This window comes from Physella acuta, unplaced genomic scaffold (assembly GCF_028476545.2).
Source record: "Physella acuta isolate Inbredline_101_S28 unplaced genomic scaffold, ASM2847654v3 ptg000074l, whole genome shotgun sequence".
In the NCBI taxonomy this organism is placed as follows: Eukaryota; Metazoa; Mollusca; class Gastropoda; family Physidae; genus Physella; species Physella acuta.
In genome coordinates this window covers 176,257-198,374 of record NW_026731594.1, presented here as the reverse complement: position 1 = coordinate 198,374, position 22,118 = coordinate 176,257, and the positions used below count along the sequence as shown (strand labels likewise).

At 38.6% G+C, this 22,118-nt stretch overlaps 1 protein-coding gene across 1 annotated transcript; it reads right to left on the bottom strand.

The window, feature by feature from the left end:
* Nucleotides 1-251: 251 nt before the first annotated feature.
* LOC131952897 (phospholipid-transporting ATPase ABCA3-like) lies at nucleotides 252-21,243 on the bottom strand. Its single transcript, XM_059315835.1, has 18 exons — nucleotides 21,061-21,243; nucleotides 20,131-20,362; nucleotides 17,226-17,399; nucleotides 15,990-16,168; nucleotides 14,229-14,345; nucleotides 13,043-13,160; nucleotides 12,290-12,447; nucleotides 11,660-11,815; nucleotides 10,516-10,726; nucleotides 9,639-9,736; nucleotides 8,831-8,982; nucleotides 7,759-7,803; nucleotides 5,896-6,773; nucleotides 4,546-4,898; nucleotides 3,151-3,297; nucleotides 2,248-2,472; nucleotides 1,027-1,280; nucleotides 252-279 (listed from the first exon to the last, which is right to left on the bottom strand). The coding sequence occupies exons 1-18, from the start codon at nucleotides 21,235-21,237 to the stop codon at nucleotides 252-254; spliced, it is 3,702 nt and encodes a 1,233-aa protein (XP_059171818.1). The 5' UTR covers nucleotides 21,238-21,243.
* Between the last annotated feature and the right edge of the window lie 875 nt (nucleotides 21,244-22,118).

Below are 22,118 nucleotides of genomic sequence, written 5' to 3'. Positions count from 1 at the left end.
TTTGTCTCCGGGCGCCGGGAGATGTCGCTACGTCTCTGGTTGGAAATGAATAAAACCGTATCTCAAGCAAGTTTTTCTCCCAGATATTTTGCCCATAAGGAAGCGGAGAGTAACGAGCAGTAAACACTTTCTTTTAAATTTTATTCTGTGTCAGTTTCGTCCGTGGCAGAAAGTTGATTCCCTCCAACAAAAAGTAATGCATGAAAAAATCTTCGTACCCAAATGATATTGTTATAGTTTGGTAAGATATCTTAGACGCGCTGAAGAACACCAAAGGTTCTGTTTGAATTTAAAGGAAAACATGTATTGATTTGTATACCTAGGAGTAGTGTATAAAGTTGTGTAGTTTGTATTGCCTATTAAGTAGAGAAAGGGCTGGGGGGGGGGGGGGGTCTTTTTGTAATAGTGCAAATGACTGTTTGCGTACGTTGGAAGTCTATGAGCCTACCGAGCTCTGGAACCTAGGCCTACCTAACTCATCTTACGCAAATTAAACGCGGCTAGGCAAAGTCATGAAGATTCTACTTCTTCATATGCGGAATTTACAGAAGCAGGTTGATTCTAATTCATCTCACCAGGTCCAAAAAGAAAAACTATCGTTTTTGTTTTGTCTTTGTGTTGTTTTTTTTTTACTATACTCGTATCAAACAGGGGACGGAGTGATAGTGAGCTAGAATGCTAACCCGTAAGTCTCAAGTTTGAATCCGAGTTAAAGCCGATAGACCGTCCATGAGTCCATCCAGCCCTGATGAGTACCTTACTCACGTTAGTGAAAGTAAAGGCTGCTAGCCACAGTGCTGACCACACTATCTCTTCATATGCCGAGGTCACAGAAGCAGGTAAACTTTACTTCACTTGCCCCATATACCATCAGGTTTGGAAGGAGATCTTTACTCGCCAATGTATCAAACATCTGTTTAGAGATGTCCAAATAGATGTTAACTAACCCAATTGGTTAACAAATATCCATAACAAAAACAAAACGAAACAAAATACTCACCAACGATAACGTTCAACAATATATACTGCAACAAAGCGACCTCGGGCCCTTTAAAAACACCCTGAAGCATATACAAGTAAGGCAGGATGCTGAACATGAACATGACCAGGACCACTGCCAGATGGACGATGCTGGGGCCATGCATGGCTGGGTGTATCAGGGCGCAGGCCGACTGGACCATGACAATCAGCAGGCAGAGCAGGAAGTCGAACAGGAAGTGCGTCAGCCAGTAGCGACACGCATGAATGCCGCTGATATATTGTAGATGTTTGAAGCCCAACTGTTGGACCAAATGTCGTAAAATATATTTTTGATGACACAACGAAAAGTGTATTTAATAATCTTGAAAAGACTCCCCAAAATTATATTAGAACATTGTGTAAGAAATGCACGAAAATGTATTTTAACACTCTCCGCAAATGTAAGCAACATAATTTGTAAGGTTTATTCGTAAAATATATTCAAAAGTTATTTTTTTCTTAAAGGTAATAGAAAAATGATACAGAGTAAACCTGAAAGTCTCAACGTGCTAGAATTTATATGACGCCCCTGAGTCTAACCAGCTCACGTTAGGGAAAGTAAATGCGGCTATAAATAGTGCTGACCACACTATAACTACATATTATACACTTGTCAATAAAACAGGTGAACCTTACTTCCCTTGCCCCGTGGGTCGTGAGGTTTCAGAAAAAGTATTTAAGTAATTCTATTTAATGATTGTTTGAAAAATGTGCTACCTTTTTACTTTTTAAAGGACAACTTATACAATGATTTTAAAGAATCACCAGAAAAAAAGTAATGAAAATGTGTGTAAAGATTTTGAAGGGAAAATGTACACACTGTTTTTAAAGATAAAATGTATTAGAGTTTTAAGATTTTTTCCAAAAAATGTGCTGAAACCACTGTTTCAAAATAAATCTCTAAAATAAATGGTTTGCAATTCTTTTGTATTTATTTAGGCAATTTTTTTTTTCTTTCAAAATCTCTTAATACCAAAATACTACAAAAAGACTTATACGATTTTTCAAAAGAAAGCTAAATACGTTAAAATTTATATAACACTTTATCAAAATCTAGTTGCAGTCAAATAAAACTTTCAATGGACCTGTGTCTTTATTATTGTATATATACTGTAAACTGTAGATACCTTTTCTAGTGTACAAAAACTACAAACTTACCGCAAGGAATCTGACCAACACTGCGTAATGCGTCTAGATAATAAATAGAAAATACTCCAATCAACTTACACAACATTCGTAGACAACTTTGCTGAGGAAGAAAGATTCAACAACCCACACAGCGATGCTGATTGTCCAGGCTGAGAGGTACATGTTCCTCAGGGCCACAGGGAACTGCAGGTCTATGTGGTAGTGTGTTCCCCTCTCGTGGGATACGAACGTTCGGACGTAGGTCGTGATGGTGTGGTCACTCCCAAAGTACAGCTGCATGTGGGCGTTGAGTAGACACTGGAGCTGGTTTGTTAAATAGAACGAAACAAACATTTAATAGACACTGGATCTGGTTGGTTGAAGAGAACAAAACAAACATTCAGCAAACACTGGATCTGACTGGTTGAACAAAACAAACATTCAGTAGACACTGGATATGGTTGGTTGAAGAGAAACAAACATTCAGTAGACACGACCTCTATATAAGATACGTGACACCTACAGAATACACATGATGTCTACACAAGACACGACCTCTATATAATACACATTATCTCTATAGCACGCATGACTAATATATAAGACATGACCTCCATAAGACACATTACTTCTATTAGACACATGAACTATTTATAAGACACATGACCTCTACAGAAGACACATGAACTATTTATAAGACACATGACCTCTACAGAAGACAGATGACCTCTACAGAAGACACATGACCTCTACATAAGACACATGACCTCTACAGAAGACAGATGACCTCTACATAAGACACATTACCTCTACAGAAGACAGATGACCTCTACATAAGACACATGACCTCTATAGAAGACACATACTCTCTAAAAGACACATGACCTCTACAGAATATGCATGATCTCTACAGAAGACACATGACCTCTACATAAGACACATGACCTCTAGAGAAGACACATGGCATCTATATAAGACACACTACTTCTATATAAGACACACCGCTATAGCCCGACTGAAGGTGTGGCAGCTAGCACTGTACAGGCGTGAGTACTCAGGCGGCGCGCGCAGTTCCACGCCAAGCACCAAGTGCGGCTTGTCTTTATCTTGCTTTACCTCCATCCACGCGTTAAGTACATCTGTAAAGTTCTAGAAATAAATGGCGCGGGGGTTTAAAGCTGATTTTTTTTTCCAAAATACAGCACAAAGCTAAACAATAAGTTGTCTGTACTGATTTGATTGGGCTATTAAATTATAATAGTGAAGGATACATCTTTAAGACCAATGAGGTTATACGTACCATATATATTTAAGTATATATAATCCGTGACCCAAGCTACATAATTGTTTCTACGGCTGTGGCTAGTGGATTAACCTTAGACTGGTTCACGCGAGTAACATTAGGAGTTCAACACTTGATTAAGTCAAAAAATACCTCTTCTTCCCCCCCCCCCCCCCAACCACCTTATTTCCCCAAATAACCCTGGCGCTTCAAAAAATGTACATCCCTAAAACGGAATTACCACACTTTAGGGCGAATGATTATAAAAATAAAATTATAGTTAGACACTTGGTTAAACATGGACATTACCCCCCCCCCCCCCTCCTGGTCAATTGCTTTAAGACCATACACCACAGTAGTGAAGGAAGGATGCACAGTTGTTAATTAGGAGATCAATTGACGGTGATGAGTTATAGCTCCATAACGCCGTAACGTGTACATGAACTCATAACACATTGAACCAGCACAAGACACACACACTGCTTCTTAGTTACTTAAGGTCTTAGGCAGTGTCCATAAATGGCGTCACACTCGTAGAGGAGAGGGGGATTTCATAAATTTGTGACGGTGTGTAATGAGAAAGAGGGGATGAGGGGGTGGGAGGGTTCAGATGGTGTGACGTCACACTTTTGCATTAAAAAAAAAGCAAGGTTAGAAAACGAATTTTAGCCGTTATTTCGCGTTTCAGAAAACTGTTTTAATACATTGTAATAGAAATAGGTTAAAATACTCTATGCTGACAGGGTTCAGACAAGATTTTGGGAAAAATATCGATGTTTTAAGAAACATTCATCTTCAGTTTTATGGAGTTTGCAGTCTGAGATGTGACGTCTTTTTAGGGGGGGGGGGGGGTCCCAGGCTTTTGTTGGCGATTTGTAAAGGAGGGGCAGGGGGGGGGGGGGGATAATAATCGACAAAAAAGCGAAACGTCATTTATGGATGATCCTTAACCTTAAAATATTTTTTATATATTTTTTTTTTAAATCTGCCTTTTCTTACCTAACAACACGCATCTATTTATTGTTTACAAAAACATTCTATGTCAAACTGTTGTGTAAAATAGAAGGTATACGATTTACTTATATAACTACATAATTCCATAAAAACACACACACCTCTCTTTGGCCTACTAGAATCCTATCAAACCTCTCCGGCAAACAGGAGACGAAATATGAAAATATGGGTTCTGTTTTCAAGGTAGGTCTTCGAAGGACGATCGTGGCTTTAGCGCGTACGTTTTCAAAGTTCAACTCAGTTAACGCTTCTTGCTCGGGCGTGGTCAGTAAAACTACGACCAGGCCAACGCAGATTAGAGCTATGTGAAAGGTTATAATCCTGTAGGTCAGTAGGATGTTACGTTTGAAGATAATCCACTTTTTGATGAATATGGCTTTCATTTGCTGGAAGAACAGGTGGATACCTTCGTGTTTCTCTTCGTTGAGCATGTGAAAGTCAAATTCTGTTTTGTCTTGAAAGGATGAAAGGAGAAGAAATTTAGAAAAAACGTACCACCTCTGCAAAGGCCGAGAAGTTATACATTTATACAACAGTGTGACTAGTGATTATAAAATAGTGTTGAAGTTATTACAGTTTATATTTATGAATATAACACAAGAATGAATGATTGAGGTTTAGATTAGAAATACGCAGGAATGTTTACAGTAGGGTTTTTTTCCCGCCTTTTTTCTCTGGGGTGGGGGGGAGTGGGGGTGGGGACTTAAAAAATGTTGAGATAGGGGTGCGGGCTAACTTTTCCTGGAGAGGGGGGGGGGGGACACTAGTAAAAGAAAATATTATATTTTGTTCTGGGGACGGTAGATATAAGATGCCTGAAATAAACTCTAATTTACAGTACTGGAGTGAATGAACGTTTAATTTCATAACTTTAGAGAGATAGGCTTCTAATCAGATCTTTAAGGATTCTGGTAACGTATACTGACTGAAGTCTGATATCTAAAGTTAGGCTTTCTGGTAAAGAGGCATACGCCCTTGTATCCGAACACGCCGTTCAATTTAACACGTAAGGTGATAATTATGAAACACCCTTTAGGCACCCTTTAATTGTCATCATATTATAAATAATCAATTTTAAAACAATACATCATAGCCAGTGTTTCTTCCAGACTTTTTTCTCCGGGGGGCCACTTGAAATTTTCGGGGGGGGGCGGTAAACTTTCTTCGGGGGGGGGGGGGGGGCGGACACTGTTAAAAGTATATATTTTCTATATAAATTATATAAATTTCATTTCGTGGGGGGGGGGGGGCGGTAGAAATTTTTCGGGGGGCTTAGCCCCCCCTCCCCCCCCCCGAAGAGATGTCTGGAAGAAACTCTGATCATTGCCCCTCTCTACTTAAATTAAACGCTTGATGTTTTCTTGTTTCAGTGAGCTGCTTTATCATGCATTCAAACATCATGGGCTTTTAAAATTAGTGTTAAATTGTATGAAAAGGTTAAAGGTCAGTACCGATCAGTGTCTCCGAAAACGCCCTGTCGAGGTGGAGGAGCTCACTGGCGTACGCTTGGCTGAAGAACGACTTCCGGGTGTTGGCCACCAGCGAGAAGTCGTCTGCTTTGTACTCGGAGGCTGACCGGAGACTCTTTTTCAGCAGGGAAGACTGGTTGAAATCTGTTTCTGATCTGTTACTCATGGAAGACTGGTTGAAATCTGTGTCTGACTTCCGTTTCAGGGAAGATTGGTTAAAATCTGTGTCTGAATTCCGGTTGACGGAATATTGTTTGGAATATGTTTCCGACTTCCGGTTCAGGGAAGACTGGTTTGATTCCGTGTCCAACTTCCGGTTGACGGAATATTGTTTGGAATATGTTTCCGACTTCCGGTTCAGGGAAGACTGGTTTGATTCCGTGTCCGACTTCCGGTTGACGGAATATTCTTTGGACTCCGTGTCCAACTTTCGGTTCAGGGAAGACATTTTAAAATCCGCGTCTAGCTTCCTTTTTACGATAGACTGGTTAAGTTCCGTCTCCGTATTTCGGTTTATGGAAGATTCGTTAAAATCCGTGTCTAGCTTCCAGTGTACGGAAAGGTGGCGAAGTTCCGTGTCCGACTTTGGGATCGTGGAAGACGGGTTAAATTCCGTGTCTGACTTTCGGTTCAGGGTAGACGGGTTGAATTCCTGTTCCGACTTCAGGGAAGACTCGTTAAAATCTAAGCTCTCCCTCGGCTCGCGGGGCGCCTTTTCCGGTTCAGCGGTCAGGAATGATTTGATGTACGTGTCCAGACTTTTGCTCAGCGATGGAGATATTCTTCTTTTGCAATCGTTCGCCACGTCGTTGACGGAAAATTTAATGTTTAACTGGGACGTTGCGTATTCCGGTAGAGGTCTAGAAAGAGAAAAATAACTACTACTAAAGTATAGGCCTACATTTTTACCGTATTACCCATTTAGAACTACATTTATCATTTCATTGAATTTTTAAAAAAAAGTAATTTAAAGAATGTATCGTTATGTAACTCTTTTTTAGCGAATTGCGTTTATTAACCCGTCATTTCTGGATGTATGAATGAATGTATGAATGTGTGTCCGCAGCTTTAAGTCGTATCTCCTCCTCAACGAAGCAATATCGAGGGGCTAGTTCCAAAAGCAATTATGTTAAGCAATTTACCAGGATGATATTGGGCCAAATAAATTCCGGCTTTCTTTCATGGATTTCCCGGAAAAGCCAAAAAAGTTTTCAAAAATATCCTTTCGTTCGGTCACAAATTTTTTTTTGTATTAATTAAAATTTGGACCGAATTAGTAGGCATGTTTATCCAACCACACCACACGCGTCATCACGTTCAATAGTTGCGCCATCACGTTCAACGGCTGCGTCATCACGTTCAGTAGCTAGGCGCGCAATGGTTTTTAGTCATTTAACTCTATTGTAAATAAAACATGTAAAATACTGGAAAAAAAAAATAAAAAACGTTTTAATAACTAACCAATGGTTGATTTACGCTACGACAGAGCTATTTTTAGATAACATAAGGAAATTGCGCTAAAATTGTCACTAGACTTTTTAATTACCTTGTTTCTATAATATCGAGAATAGGTTGAAGTTAATGAATTTACATTTGTGAGGATCCGGCGAGTTCCCGAATGGACAATTTCCGAATGCAGTTTACCTAAATGATTTTGTGCTTAATGGACGTTCGCCCGAATGCAACAAAATCCCCGAATGTATAAGCGTTCGTCTCTTCTCCTTGGTAATATATTATATTACAAATATTATTTTACATTGTATTTTATATTTATTATTTCATTTTAAGAGCAAAATGCCTTTCGGAAAAAAATTCCGGCTTCCGGAACTAGGAAATGTAACTTACTTGGGGTTTGGGACGGAGCTGGATGGTAACATGCCTTCGTTGACCCTGTTAGACAAGACACATTGAGATTAAGCCCAGAATAGTGAAAGTAATCACATTAGTCTACATTGACTGCATACATGTCGTCTGTAAATTAAGCCTCACTACCTGAGGGGAAGGAAGGGGGGTCTGAATTTTGTGACGATGTTTTAGAGGGCAAGTGTTCAGTAAGTACGAACACACAGTGCCACATTTTAAAATGTATTGGTAGGATTTGAACCGTAATTTTACGCATTTTAAAACATTCTGTTTTTGTAAAATTTTAAATGTTTCAGCAAAATCGAATTTCAACAAGCACATACAATACAGTGTAAATAAAACACATTTTAAAGTACAAATACTATCAATTTGATAAGGAGGAGGGCAGGGGTGGAGGTAACAATGATATATTTCATCATTTTGTAACGATGTGTGACCAACATGTGTAAATATGTTTGTACATATGTTTGTATACGATATGTGTATATTAAGACGATGTAGATGCGTATAATAAGTGTGCATGTGAATACGTGAAGGTTTATGTATATATTTTTTATGTTTATTTAAATATGTATGTTTATAGCTTAAATATACAAATATGAGATTGTATAAGCATGCATTTATGTAATTGTGTGCTTTTGTACTTGTTATGTGTGTCCATGTGTATGCACTTGAGAGCACAACTCAACTAAATTAGAACCCGGAATAACCGTTTTAAGGGTTCTCAAAGCACTAAAAGAAAAACAAAAATGACACTGGTGCACACACATTTGCATACACACTCTGCACGTGTTCACACACGCTGAATATACACACACATGCACACACACACGCTGAATATACACACACATGCACACACACACATGAATATACACACATGCACACACGCGCTGATTATACACACATGCACACGCGCTGATATACACACATGCACACACGCGCTGATTATACACACATGCACACACACACGCTTAATATACACACATGGACACACGCGCTGATTATACACACATGCCCACACACAATTGCGCTCGTTGAAACTCTTGTTTCTCACCTCTGTAAGATTTCTTCAAACGTGAATGCCGATATCTCCTTGGAGTCGATGATCAGGTTGTCCAGGATCTCTTGCAGTGCTGCCATGAGACGAGGGAACTGGCCGCAGTTCTTGACCGGCAGGTGGAACCTCATCTTGGTCAGGGTGACCTCCTGGAGATACCAGAACAAATTCTTGCTCATGTCCCACCGCAAAGTGTTGTGCATTCGTAAGATAAAAAATATGCGGTTGCGAGTGCAAAGTGCTGTGCATGGGTCAATATTGTACCTTTGTTACATAACTTGTACTGGTAATATTTTCAGCGATTGTATTTATTTCCTATTATAACCTCAGCTCTGTCGAGCACTTTAATATATCTAAGGTGGACAAAAAATCACAAAAATAGAATTTCTAACGTAAATATGTCACCCAAACTTTAAAAATAAATTGAAGCATTTATGATAAAATATGTTGATTTTTAAGTTTTAAATATTAGAAAATGTGATACTGGCAGAATAAACAACTGCTTTCAAATTTTCTAAAATAAATATGATTCTTTCTCTTAATTGTTAATCTGTTGAAGTGATTATATTGATTCAATTGTTTTTCCCAAGAAACTGTATTTTACATTAAAAAAACAGTGCAAATAAAAAAGTGAAAAGATACTTTTAGACTGCCCTTGAATAAGTTGATCTAATTTTTAATATGCATCTGACAACATAAGTAGTACTTTTAAATGTCTTTCTGAGAAAGATGAGTTACTTTTAAAAGTGCCAGTGATAAATAAAGTGCAAAAAAAAAATTGATACTGATTCAAGTATAATCATACTTTTAAGCACGCTTCTTCCAGCCAATGTTTGACAATATTGTATATCAGCTCCTCATTAAACATCGGACCTTTCACCAGGGTGAGGGTATAGCCTGTCCCTGTGGGCAAAAAAATTTTAAGACGCCAAAAAAACAAACCGCAAAGATGTAGATATGAATGCACTGGCCAAAATATGTGCTCATCATCACGAAGCATAGAGATTATCAAGGTACATGTGTATAGCCAAACCTTGAATACTATATAGAAACGCTGTTGAGTCTCAACTCTGAATGCCTACAATATACACAGAACACTACTCACCATAAAGAACACCACAAACCAAAGAATAATCCAGTAACGTTATCAAAGCAGAACTCTGAATGCCCACACTGTGTATACGTAAAATCACGAACCAAATAATAATGTAGTAGCGTTAGGAAAAAGAAATCTGAATGCCTAATATACATACAGAATTCCACGAACGAAATAATAATGAAGTAACGTTATAGAAGCGGAATTCTGAATGCCCACTATATATATACGTAACACAACGAACCAAATAATAATGTATTAACGTTATAGAAACATAACTCTCAATGCACACTATGTATACAATACACCACAAGAGTATCTTGTAATGTCGTAAAGCAAAACTCTGAATAACTATAATACGTACCTAATATCTAGAACCAAAGATCAATATTGGAACGTAGCAGAAGCAGAACTCTGAATGCCAACTATATATATACAGAGCACCACGAACCAAATTATAATGTTGTAATGTTATAGAAGCGGAACTCTGAATGCCCACTATATATATACAGAGCACCACGAACCAAATAATAATGTAGTAGCATTAGAAGTAGAATGCCAACTATATATACTTAACACCACTGACCATAGAGAGTATCTAGGAAAGTCGTGGTGCCACAGCTCTGGATGACCCCGTGCTTCATGACAGCGATCCTGTCACCCAGCCTGCCGGCTTCCGTCATGCTGTTCGTAGCCACGATGATAGTCTTCCCGCTCTGGGCTGTCTTCAGGAACCTCCAAATGTCTCGTCTGGCCTTATGATCGATACCACATGTCGGTTCATCGATAAATATTATCTACAGAAAACAGAAATATCGCAATCGCAATATAAAATAAATCATGACTCTATAATACAACAACAAAAATCAGAAAAAAGTGTATATTATATATTTCTTTCTTTTGTATCCGTATGTTCACCTCCGTCAAATCTACATAACAACGTGTTCGGTTTATTTTGCCGAATATTTAAATTTAAACGATTTACTTCGTATTTTTTATGACAGAGAAATCGTTATATTGAATCATAAAAAATGTTTTTATTGGTTGGTGGTGTAGTCAGTGGCGTAGCGAGGTCGGGTGTCACCCGGTGCGGCACTTAATGGTGTCACCCCCACAGAGGCGTAGCAACCCTTCCCGGGGACAAACTTTCAAATTTTCGATTTGCACCCCCCCCCCTCAAACTTTCGATTTGCACACCCCCCCCCCTTAAGTTTTCGATTTGCACCCCCCCCCTCAAGTTTTTGATTTGCACCCCCCCCCCTCAAGTTTTCCTCTATATATTTTGCTATTTTTTGCCTTGGTGTCACCCCCCTAAATGGTGTCACCCGGTGCGGTCCGCACCCCCCGCCCCCCCCCCCTCGCTACGCCCCTGGGTGTAGTTATAACATTCCTTTGATGTCAAATTTTCAAAAGGAAATATGAAAAAAAAAAACGTGTAGGATGAATGTTATTGCTTTTTTACTTTACTATAAAGACGAAATATATTTATATGACTGCGGCCATAGTAAGCACACTAACCACGATTCTTTAGAAAAAATTAATGTTAACAAAGGCAAGTGCAAGGCCTGGCCGGAACAGCTAGTATGTAATAACAATAAGCTTTTTTGCATACGCAAGGGAAAAAAGTAGATTAGAAAAAGAATGTAAAAATATAGTTTCTGATTGTTTACATTGTAACACATAAGCCGTCTAAAGTTAAGATAACTTGATTATGATTGAAGTATCTTCACCTTTTTATCCACAGCAAACGCGCTTGCAATGGAGAGTTTCCTTTTCTGTCCTAAATTGAGTTTAGTGGGGTACAAGTGTTCTCGCCCCTCCAGCCCCACGTGCTGGAGCAAGTGTTGTAGCTCTGCTACAATGTAGCTCGTGTACTCGTGCTGTAGCTGTAGTAGAGATTGACGTCATCAAATCTTGACATCATCAAATCTTAACATCATCAAATCTTGACGTCATGAAATTTTGACGTAAATAAATCTTGACGTCATCAAATATTGATGTCATCAAATCTTGACGTCAAATTCGTTCTTAAATTCAATTGGGGATTGCCTCCAACACAATTATGTATTGCATGTATTTGTTCACATAGCCCTTTGTCCATTTTGGAAGAAACTACAGGCGGCAGTGGGTTGATATTGGAGTTGGAAAAAAATACGATTTAAGCAAATCCAGAGTGAAAGTCAGACTGACATTGGAATCTATGGGCCACATTGAGTTTAAAAACTTACAAGTTACAGTGTGGGAAGAAATCCCCTCCATGTTTACGGCTAGGACGAAGGAAAAAAGATGGAGACGTTGTTTACGTTACACCTACAATTGTTGGCACAGTTACAAACAAAATTTCTATTGTGCTCTCTTACCTGATAGAAAAAGGTGAGGTGTTCCAGACACGTCAACTTTGGGAAGAAAATATTTTCTTGTGGACAGGTCGAGAAGTTCCCGTACCTGATTCTGGACAGGTCTTTAGTGATGTCAACCCCGTCTATGTAGACTGCCCCAAAGGAAGCTGGGGTCAAGCCTAGACATTTGACCAGATTTACATGTAAAAAAACATGGGATACAACATTTTTAAATTCACAATTTGGTATTACTGAGATTTTAGTTAAAATTTGCTATAAAAATCAACGTTATGCACTTTTTAATAAAAAAAACAACATTAGAATAAATAGGAAAATTCAATGGCTATCTAAATCATTTATAAACTCATGCTTCGGAAAGATCATTCGAATTCACTGGCTTAAAACCATCATCATTGAGGAACTATGGCAACGGACAAACTAACTGCCAGCTAAAGAAGAGATCACCCAGAGGAAATGGAAACGGAATAGCCAAACACTCAAAAAGCCTTACAAGACAGACCCTCAAAGTGGAATCCACAGGTCAAAAAAAAAAAAACAGGCCGACCTAGAAAGACCTGGCGACGTGACCTGGAAGAAGACACAACAAATATTGGATACATCTGGGGACAGTTGAACAGACTAGCCCAGGACAAAGATGCCTGGAAAGCTCTTCTCAGCGGCGTATGTCCGAGGAGAATCGAAATCACATTCTAAACTAAGAAAAATTAAGTGTACACTCAATAGTATAGGGATAGTTTAGAAATACAAATATACCTAATAGTATAGAGAGTAGCGTTGATTTTCCGCTTCCTAGAACTCCCACTATAGCGGTTGTTTGGCCTTGAATTATATTGAGATTGATTCCTCTAAGAACGACGTCATTGTCATACACCTAAAACGCGAATTAGCACATGGAATTCATTGACATAATTTAAAAAAAAACAGTTTATTTCTATAAAGATTTGATTAGTTTATTGTGATGTGCGTGTTCATGTTACGTGTAACATTGAAATATACAACACGTATTAAGTGTTATTCCCCTACCACTGTACATTTACGATGTGAGTACCATTATAGTGGGAGACGACGTGGCCTTGAAGTAGAGCGCTAGACTGCTAAGCCAAGAGGCTCGAGTTCAAATCCGGGTTAAAGCCAGTAGATCGTCCCATTGTCCACCAACCTTTTGATGGGTACAAAACCCACGTAAATGTAGTATGAGGGGCAAAGTTCTGACCACACAATCGTATGAACTCTACGTCATCTGATCATTGGATCGCGTAATCTAAAAGGGAATCTTTACGTTTTAACTTTATAGTCAGCGTTAAATAATTTCTGCACACAATTCGGGTTAAAGCGTACATTCCTAAACGAACAAGTACAGATTTAAAGAAATAACTAGAAAATGGGTTCTAATGTGTACCACAGTTATGCAGTGAGAGGGTAGAACTACTTGATCCAATATTATATTCCGATACCACTGCCATTTCATCATGTCTAGCCATGCAATAATGCATCTTGAGACACGACGACATCAACGCAATGATTTAACAGAATGACATTGTGTACTAGTTCTATTTATTGCACTATAAGAAATAGACATCGGACGACTTGAACAAACGATACTAAGACTGGACAACCTAAACCTAACATAACACGAACAAGACTAATCCGAACTTCTTCCCCGGCAACAACGAACTCACACTAAAACGTCACTTTCTTGCGTACCGCGTCACACTTTCACTCGTTCAATATTATCGCTTCGCACCAGCATTTATACGCACTAATTTGTGTAGTCAAACATTCAATTTTTTTTTTTTTTTTTTTTTTTTTTTGTAAAACATAACTTAGAGACGAGGTAAAACTAGAATATATTCGACCTGTTTAAGAACACACAAGAATAACACTTTCACAACTAATAGAACATGTACGATTTCCGAGGACACTAGAAGAATAAGCTTACCTTCATTAAGTTTCGGACATTGATTAGCTCCGTCTCGGTTGGCGTCGATTTCTGAATACACTTTGGGTGTTGGGTATGGGGTTCTGGGAGTACGGGGGTCTTTCGCTTGAACCAGAACTTGAATCCCAACAAAATGAGTGTTAGGTGGGTAGTAAGGATAGGGGGGGGGGGAGGTTGACTTTTGCTTCAACCAGAACTTGAATTAAAACACAATGGGTGTTAGGGGGGGTAGTAAGGATAGGGGGGGGGGGGGAGGTTGGCTTTTGCTTCAACCAGAACTTGAATTAAAACAAAATGGGTGCTAGGGGGTAGTAAGGATAGGGAGGGGGGGGGGAGGTTGGCTTTTGCTTCAACCAGAACTTGAATTAAAACACAATGGGTGTTAGGGGGGTAGTAAGGATAGGGGGGGGGTTGATTTTTGCTTAAACCAGAACTTGAATTAAAACAAAACGGGTGCTAAGGGGGTAGTAAGGATAGGGGGGGGGAGGTTGGCTTTTGCTTCAACCAGAACTTGAATTAAAACAAAATGGGTGCTAGGGGGTAGTAAGGATAGGGGGGGGGGGGAGGTTGACTTTAGCTTCAACCAGAACTTGAATTAAAACAAAACGGGTGCTAAGGGGGTAGTAAGGATAGGGAGGGGGGGGGGGAGAATGACTTTTGCTTCAACCAGAACTTGAACCAGAACATGATGTAAGGTGGCCTTGTAGGTAGGGGGAGGGGGCGGGGGGCTGAACTTAAGTCAGAACTTAGGCTATAACAAAATGTATGCTAGGTGGGTAGGTATGGGGTGTTTAGCTTAAATCAGAACTTAAAGGTCAGGTAGGTAGATATGTAGGTAGATGCATTTTGGGTTTTAAACAAGATCGGAAAAGAAATCCCACAAAAACCCGTACGTATGGGTATCGCAGCAGCAGTTAAAATCGATTTATTCCAGAGCTGAAATGTTTTACAAAACGTAGTGTATTTTTAGCGCAATTTCAATACTGACAATTGTGATTATTAATTCGTTATTTCTGGATGGATGGATCGATGTGTGTCCGCAGCTTTAAGTCGTATCTCCTCCTCAAAGAAGCAATATCGAGGACTAGTTCCAAAAGCAAATATGTTAAGCAAGTTCCGAGGATGAATGTGGGCCTAAAAAAATTCCCGGAATTCCTTCCTGGATTTCCCGGAAAAGCCAAAAAACCTCCAAAAATGCAGTGTTTGGCCCATATCTCGGCAACTAGACCACTTAGCGACTTGAAACTTTTACCATTCGATTCCTGTCATAATTTAGAACAATATTGCCGAAGAAAGTTTTCAAAAATATCCTTTCGTTCGGTCACAAAAAATTAATTAAGGATATTGCGCTTAAATTGTCACTAGACTTTTTATTAACTTGTTTTGAAAAGTAGTCTTTACCTACCACGTATTAGATACTGTTTATTACATAATAAGCGTAAATCTATTATTTCGCGTACTTTAAAGCATATATAGCTATTTATCTATTATCTTTAAATAGAGTAAAATAAATTTTAATCACTCTGGAATGCCGCTTGATTCTACCAAATCGTCGGACTTATTTCAATTTTCAGAAAAGCAAACACAAATGTTTAATAGCACAAGTTGTACGAAGAGAGTTCTCGCAAAACCATTACCCCCATAAATGTATGTATGTGACACACACACATAAACCGTTTACTGTTGATGCTCCTGATACGCTAATGATAGAGCTTGGGGTTTTGTTTAGCTCAACTAGAAATCGAACTCTTTTCTTCGTACCTGGAACAGGTGAAATATAGACTTCTGCTTGCCTTGATCCTCGGGTAAGATGACCACTAGGTAGCCCGTTAAGAGGGCGTTGAAGATTGTGTTCAGGATCATCATTGTTATCCCGTGCAGGAACGAGAAGTGGTATATGAAATCGTCTGGGTTGTCGGGAATTTTCTGAGTAGTCTCCTCTGAGCGAAGGAGTAAACACATTTCTTATTTCAGTTGATCAATACTAAATGAACTTTAGATATAATCTGTGTTAAATATCTACTGTCTAGTTTAAATATAATTATATTGCACTTACTTATGGCCCTGTTAACTAAAATCTAAACAGTAGCACACTCAACTCATCATCCGTTAAACCTAAACCTAAGTAGAGGACTCACGTTAACTCATCAGCTAACCTAAAACTAAACCTGAACTAACCCAAAGCTAAGCAGCGTACCTGCAATACATATAAATTAACCAAAACCTACACAACCTATCCTAAGTGCATATTTCTGCTAATAAAAAGACATACAACCAACCGTTAATGCACTAACCTCCTAACTAAAACCTAATCAACAAATCCTCACTACAGCATCCTCCTAACTTACAAAACATACCGTCTCGGTTACTGCATCCAAAACCGTTACTCATTGCACACTAATGCTAACTTAAACATCTACAAAACCTCCGCACTCCACCATCTGCCTAGCCCAAACCTACAATACATCCACTGCACCATCACCCAAACCGAAACCTACTCAACCTACACTCACTACACCATTCCCCTAACCAAAACCTACACAACCATCCCTCACAGCACGAACCTCTTAACCGAAACCAACTCAACACACCCTCACAACACCAGTTCCCTAACCAAAACCTACTCAACACACCCTCACAACACTAGTTCCCTAACCAAAACCTACTCAACACACCCTCACAACACCAGTTCCCTAACCAAAACCTACTCAACACACCCTCACAACACCAGTTCCCTAACCAAAACCTACTCAACACACCCTCACAACACCAGTTCCCTAACCAAAACCTACACAAACTCAATTGATAGCACCATCACCCACAACACATCCTCCATACTACATTCCCCTAACCACAACCTACACAACCTCCCCTCAATACATCAACATCCTATCCACAACCTAGAAAACCTACCCTCACAGAACTAGCCTCCTAACCATAACCTACACAACCTACCCTCACTGCACGAACCACCTAACCACAACCTACACAACCTACCCTCACGGCCGTATTTCTTCTCAATCATTGCCTCCAGACAGACCCCCACACCGGTGTAGTAGATAAAAACACCGAACAAGTTTGACAGTAGTGGGGACCTGACTAGGTTGATAAAGGTTGCTACAAAACACATCGTCAGGTAGGTCAGCACGGCCATAGTTGTAGGAAACCATGCTAGAAATTTAAAAAACAAAACACATCGTTAGGTAGGTAAACACAGCCATCGTTGTGGGAAACCATGCTAGAAATTTAAAACAACACATCGTTAGGTAGGTCAGCACGGCCATCGTTGTAGGAAACCATGCTAGAAATTTAAAAAAACAAAACACATCGTTAGGTAGGTAAACACAACCATAGTTGTAGGAAACCATGGTAGAAATTAAAAAAAAAATTAAAAAAAACTTTTTTTTTGTGGACTAAAAAGTAGAAAATAAATTTTTCTTCCGACCCTAGGGGATCTACCAATGACTGCTCCTAGATTTTGTGCTTCCTCGAGCTGTGCAGGTTCTTGTGATGACTGTTCATACATTTAATCACAAAAACGTGGGTACGTTCACCATCAAATTTCCAAAATTCGTGTATTGTGTGCTTTTCACTTTAATCATAAATCTGCCCGACCCACGTTTTTTCTACGAGATTTTATTCTATTTTAAAAACTTTAAGTATTTAAAATGAAGTTTCCATCCCCTGTTGTTTTATATAAGAATATCCGAGAAAGTTTAGGGGAGATCATTCCCGGTTTATTACTTTCTCGTATACAGAGTATAGACAAATTATTGTAATCGTGCATAAAATCACATGAATTTTGATATTTTTCATCTTTTTACTCCTCAGTCCTTCATTACATCCAGGATATAGAGGACTTATTTTAATTATAAAATCAGATTTATCAAAATTTTGGCGTTTTAATGCTTAATGGAGTTGGAAAAACTGTATAATCCTATTATGTCCTTGTGTCGGTGTGTGTGTAAACACGATAACTTGAGTACCGTTACAGCTAGATTGATGAAATTTCATATATAAGTATTTTATCAAAATCGTAGATTCGTTTTACACCTCACTGATACGGAAAAAAATAATTTTGCAATCTTGTCCGTATGTCTGTGTGTCTGTGTGTCTGTGTGTGTGTAAACACGATAACTTGAGTACCGTTACAGCTAGGTTGATGAAATTTCATATATAAGTATTTTATCAAAATCGTAGATCCGTATCAACTTTTCAGCGATTTCCGATAACCGAAAGTGGTACTTTTTTACTTTGAATTTTTCAAAAGCCTATAACTATATAACTATATACTTATTCAGATAGATAAATGAAATTTCTTATATGAGTAAAAGATCTAATTCTCTACCTTCTGTCAAAAATAATGAGTAATTTCCGTTGACCGGAAGTACTAATTTACGCTATTTCCGATTTGTCAAAAACTAATGTAAATTTATAATAATATTCCTCACTATTATGCACATTTTATTTGGCGTTCACTGGTGTGCAATTCTTTTTTTCTACGAGATTTTATTCTATTTTTAAAAAGTTTAAGTATTTAAAATGGATTAAAAATCATGTCTATATCCCGAGTTCCCATCCCCTGTTTTTTTTTATATCAGAATATTCGAGAAAGTTTAGGGGAGATCACTCCCGGTTAATTTTTTGAGGCGTGTTGTCAGTGGTATTGTAATTTAGTTATTGTATGGCGTTTGAAGCGTGTGGTGAAGAGTGGACCAATATGTTGTGGGGTCTGCTTCAGGGTGTCGCACATAGTGTCGTGATGTGTGAGGTGGTGTGCATTAAGGCGTGCAGCGAGGTGGTTGATGTTCTGATCTACTCTGTGTGTTATGTTTGTGTGTGGTTTAGTGTGGGATGAGTGATTGGGTTAGGATGGGGATGTAGTGAGTTGGCTCGTGTAGTTAAAGAGAGGTGAGTAGTGGTGTGCGGTGTGGGAAGGGTGGTGTGAGGTTTGGTTTGTGGTTCAAAGGGTCGTGCGATTTGGGGTGTGTTTTTTATTTTAATTTATTTCCTTCTGTTTACCTCTCCCCTTAATTCTTTGGAACATTTTATTTTGTTATATAAAATTTATTTTACAAGAATGTTCATAGAGCAGTTGTTTTATGTTTAACGGCATTATTTTCTATCCCCCATAAAGTAAATTGTAGACCTTCACACCTTGGCGAAGCACGGGGTATGCAACTCTTGTGGTTAAATGGAAGAGGTCTTTCTAATGCCAGAATGACCATCTCAAGTTCGGATCCCGATTTCGAGTCCTTAGTCTAGCGAGTTGTAATGGTTACTGACTCAAATTAGGGACACAAGGCAGCTGGAAAACATTATCCAAAAGATATATCAAGATCGTTGTAACAAATGAACTCTACTTCATCTGCTTCATGTGTTTTTGACAGTTTCGGGAAAATATGATGTGCATTTCTGTCAGTTCGTCTTAAACTATCACGAATGTGTGTCTCTGTGTTCTGAACACCGACACGCCTATACGAGTGATCCAATATGTCACGCAACATATTAGACGAACTGTAATATGAAACAACCGCAAAAGGATTACAAAACACGGCTAAATGAAACAGCAGCTGGTTAACACTAAATGAGTTTAATACTAGATACACTAGCTATACTACAAAGACTATTCTAAATATAATTGAATACGCTAGTACACAAACTAAAATACAGTGACTATCTAACAGTACAGAACTAACCTAAACTAACCTTGGGTAAGATCTTGAAAAAACTGAGGCAATCACACACGTTTTCACACACCTTATATACCCTTACAGAATACATATATAAACCGGACTGTTACAACTCACACACGAGGATTGAACAAGTACGAACGGACAGAATTCACAGTATAATCAACATTCAACACCATTCATTCCCATTCACTACACGGTGCTCGTACCTCTTTGAAATACGACGGACATGGCAAAACCTAAAGACACCGTGTTTACGTTGGTAATCATCAGCCAAATAAAGATCAAAATGGGGTCGTAGTCGAAAATAGGGCCGTTGGCTCTATTATGGGTCAGTTGGAAGGCCGCAATGCAGGTCGGGAACGTCCCCATGAAGCACCGGACGATCAGCCAGTTCATGACGTAGACGGTACTGCTCAGGCCAATCAGGGTCATGGAGTACTAGATGGTGAGTGAAAATTGGTCGGAAAGTTGGAGGATGAGTAAATTGTGGTCACAGAGTTGGTGTCAGCGAGGTCGGGGATGTAAAGCTTATGGTTGCTAAACCTAAAAGTCTCGAGTTCGAACTCCCGGCAGATAAGGGTCCATAGTAAGCCATCTAGGAGATACAACTAAAAATCTAGTAACTGCTGCATTTTTGTTTGTTCTTGAATAGGGAAAGGCTATTGAAGCAAATACAAAAGAAAGCAGGCTGAAATCGGAATCGTATCAGGAGAAAAACACGACAAGAGCACACTGGGCAAAAAATACAATAAAGCAAATGAAAATGGATTGGGCACATGGTGTATAAACCAATTAGCAACATCACCAGACAGAGGGAATTAGGAAGGCCAATTGAAATAAAGATCAAATGTCAGTGAAGGAAAAGCTGCCGGAATATCTTGGGACCAGCTTGGGGGATCACCAAAAACACTATGTTGGAGAGGCGTGGTTGCATCCCTATGCCCAATAAGTGGTCAAGAAGAATGATGATGATGTTGATGATGATGACAATAATGATGATGATGATAATAATGATGATAATGATGATGATGATTTTGATGTTGTTGATAATCATGATGATAAGGATGACCCGGTCATAATCCCCGCAAATACTTAACTCTATACTTTAATATTGTACTTAACAGACCGCACATTACCTTATACTTCAACAAGCCGTCATCAACCATCCATTTTGACGTGAAGACAGCCAGCCACATAAAAAGAAAGGGAAGCAACAGACGTAGTGCTAAAAGGTCACCCCCGTGGTACTCAGTAGTCTTGGGCAGGAGGTCAAGCGTCAGGATCCTGATGTCTGACTGAAAGTCCAGCCCCATTCTCCGGTTCAAGAAACGGATGTACATCTGTGCTACAGCGAGCTGAACGGTCGTCAGGTAGTCTACGGCGTCTTCTGCGGAAACGTTTGTGTTCTGACTATAGTCGCACACAGTATCAATTTTTGAAAATATGTATTGTATATTGGGGGAAATATGTTGTAAGATTTATTGTAGATAAAGATTTTAGTAGGATTTGTATAGGCTAAGGTATTCTGTGAAAGAAAAACAATTGGGGATAGAAAAAATGGCAAAATGAAAATAAAGGCGTTTAAGGAAACCCATCTTTCTCTCTTTCTCTCTCTCTCTTTCTCTCTCTCTCTTCTCTCTCTCTCTCTCTCTCTCTCTCTCTCTCTCTCTCTCTCTCTCTCTATATATATATATATATATATATATATATATATATATATATATATATATATATATATATATATATATATATATATATATACATATATATATACATATATATATATATATATATATATATATATATATATATATACATATATATATATATATATATATATATATATACATATATATATATATATATATATATGTGGGTGGGTGTGATTGTACGTATATACGTAGTTATATAATTGTCTGTATGTATATACATATATGGTGATTTTCATATTTAATTATTTAAATATCAACACATTTTAAATACTTTTTAATTCATTCCACGTCGCTTTATTTATGACTGTCTTTGCTTTCAGTCGGCATTTACTCTTGTCGGCAGTTATGTTTAGGACAAACATATCCTTTGATTAAACGACTTACTGTAGCTATTAGAGAACAGATCACCCTTTGGTTGCTCCAGATCTAGCACGACGGTGTAGTTGAGGTGTTGTATGTCGTCAGCAAAAGTGTAGTTCTGG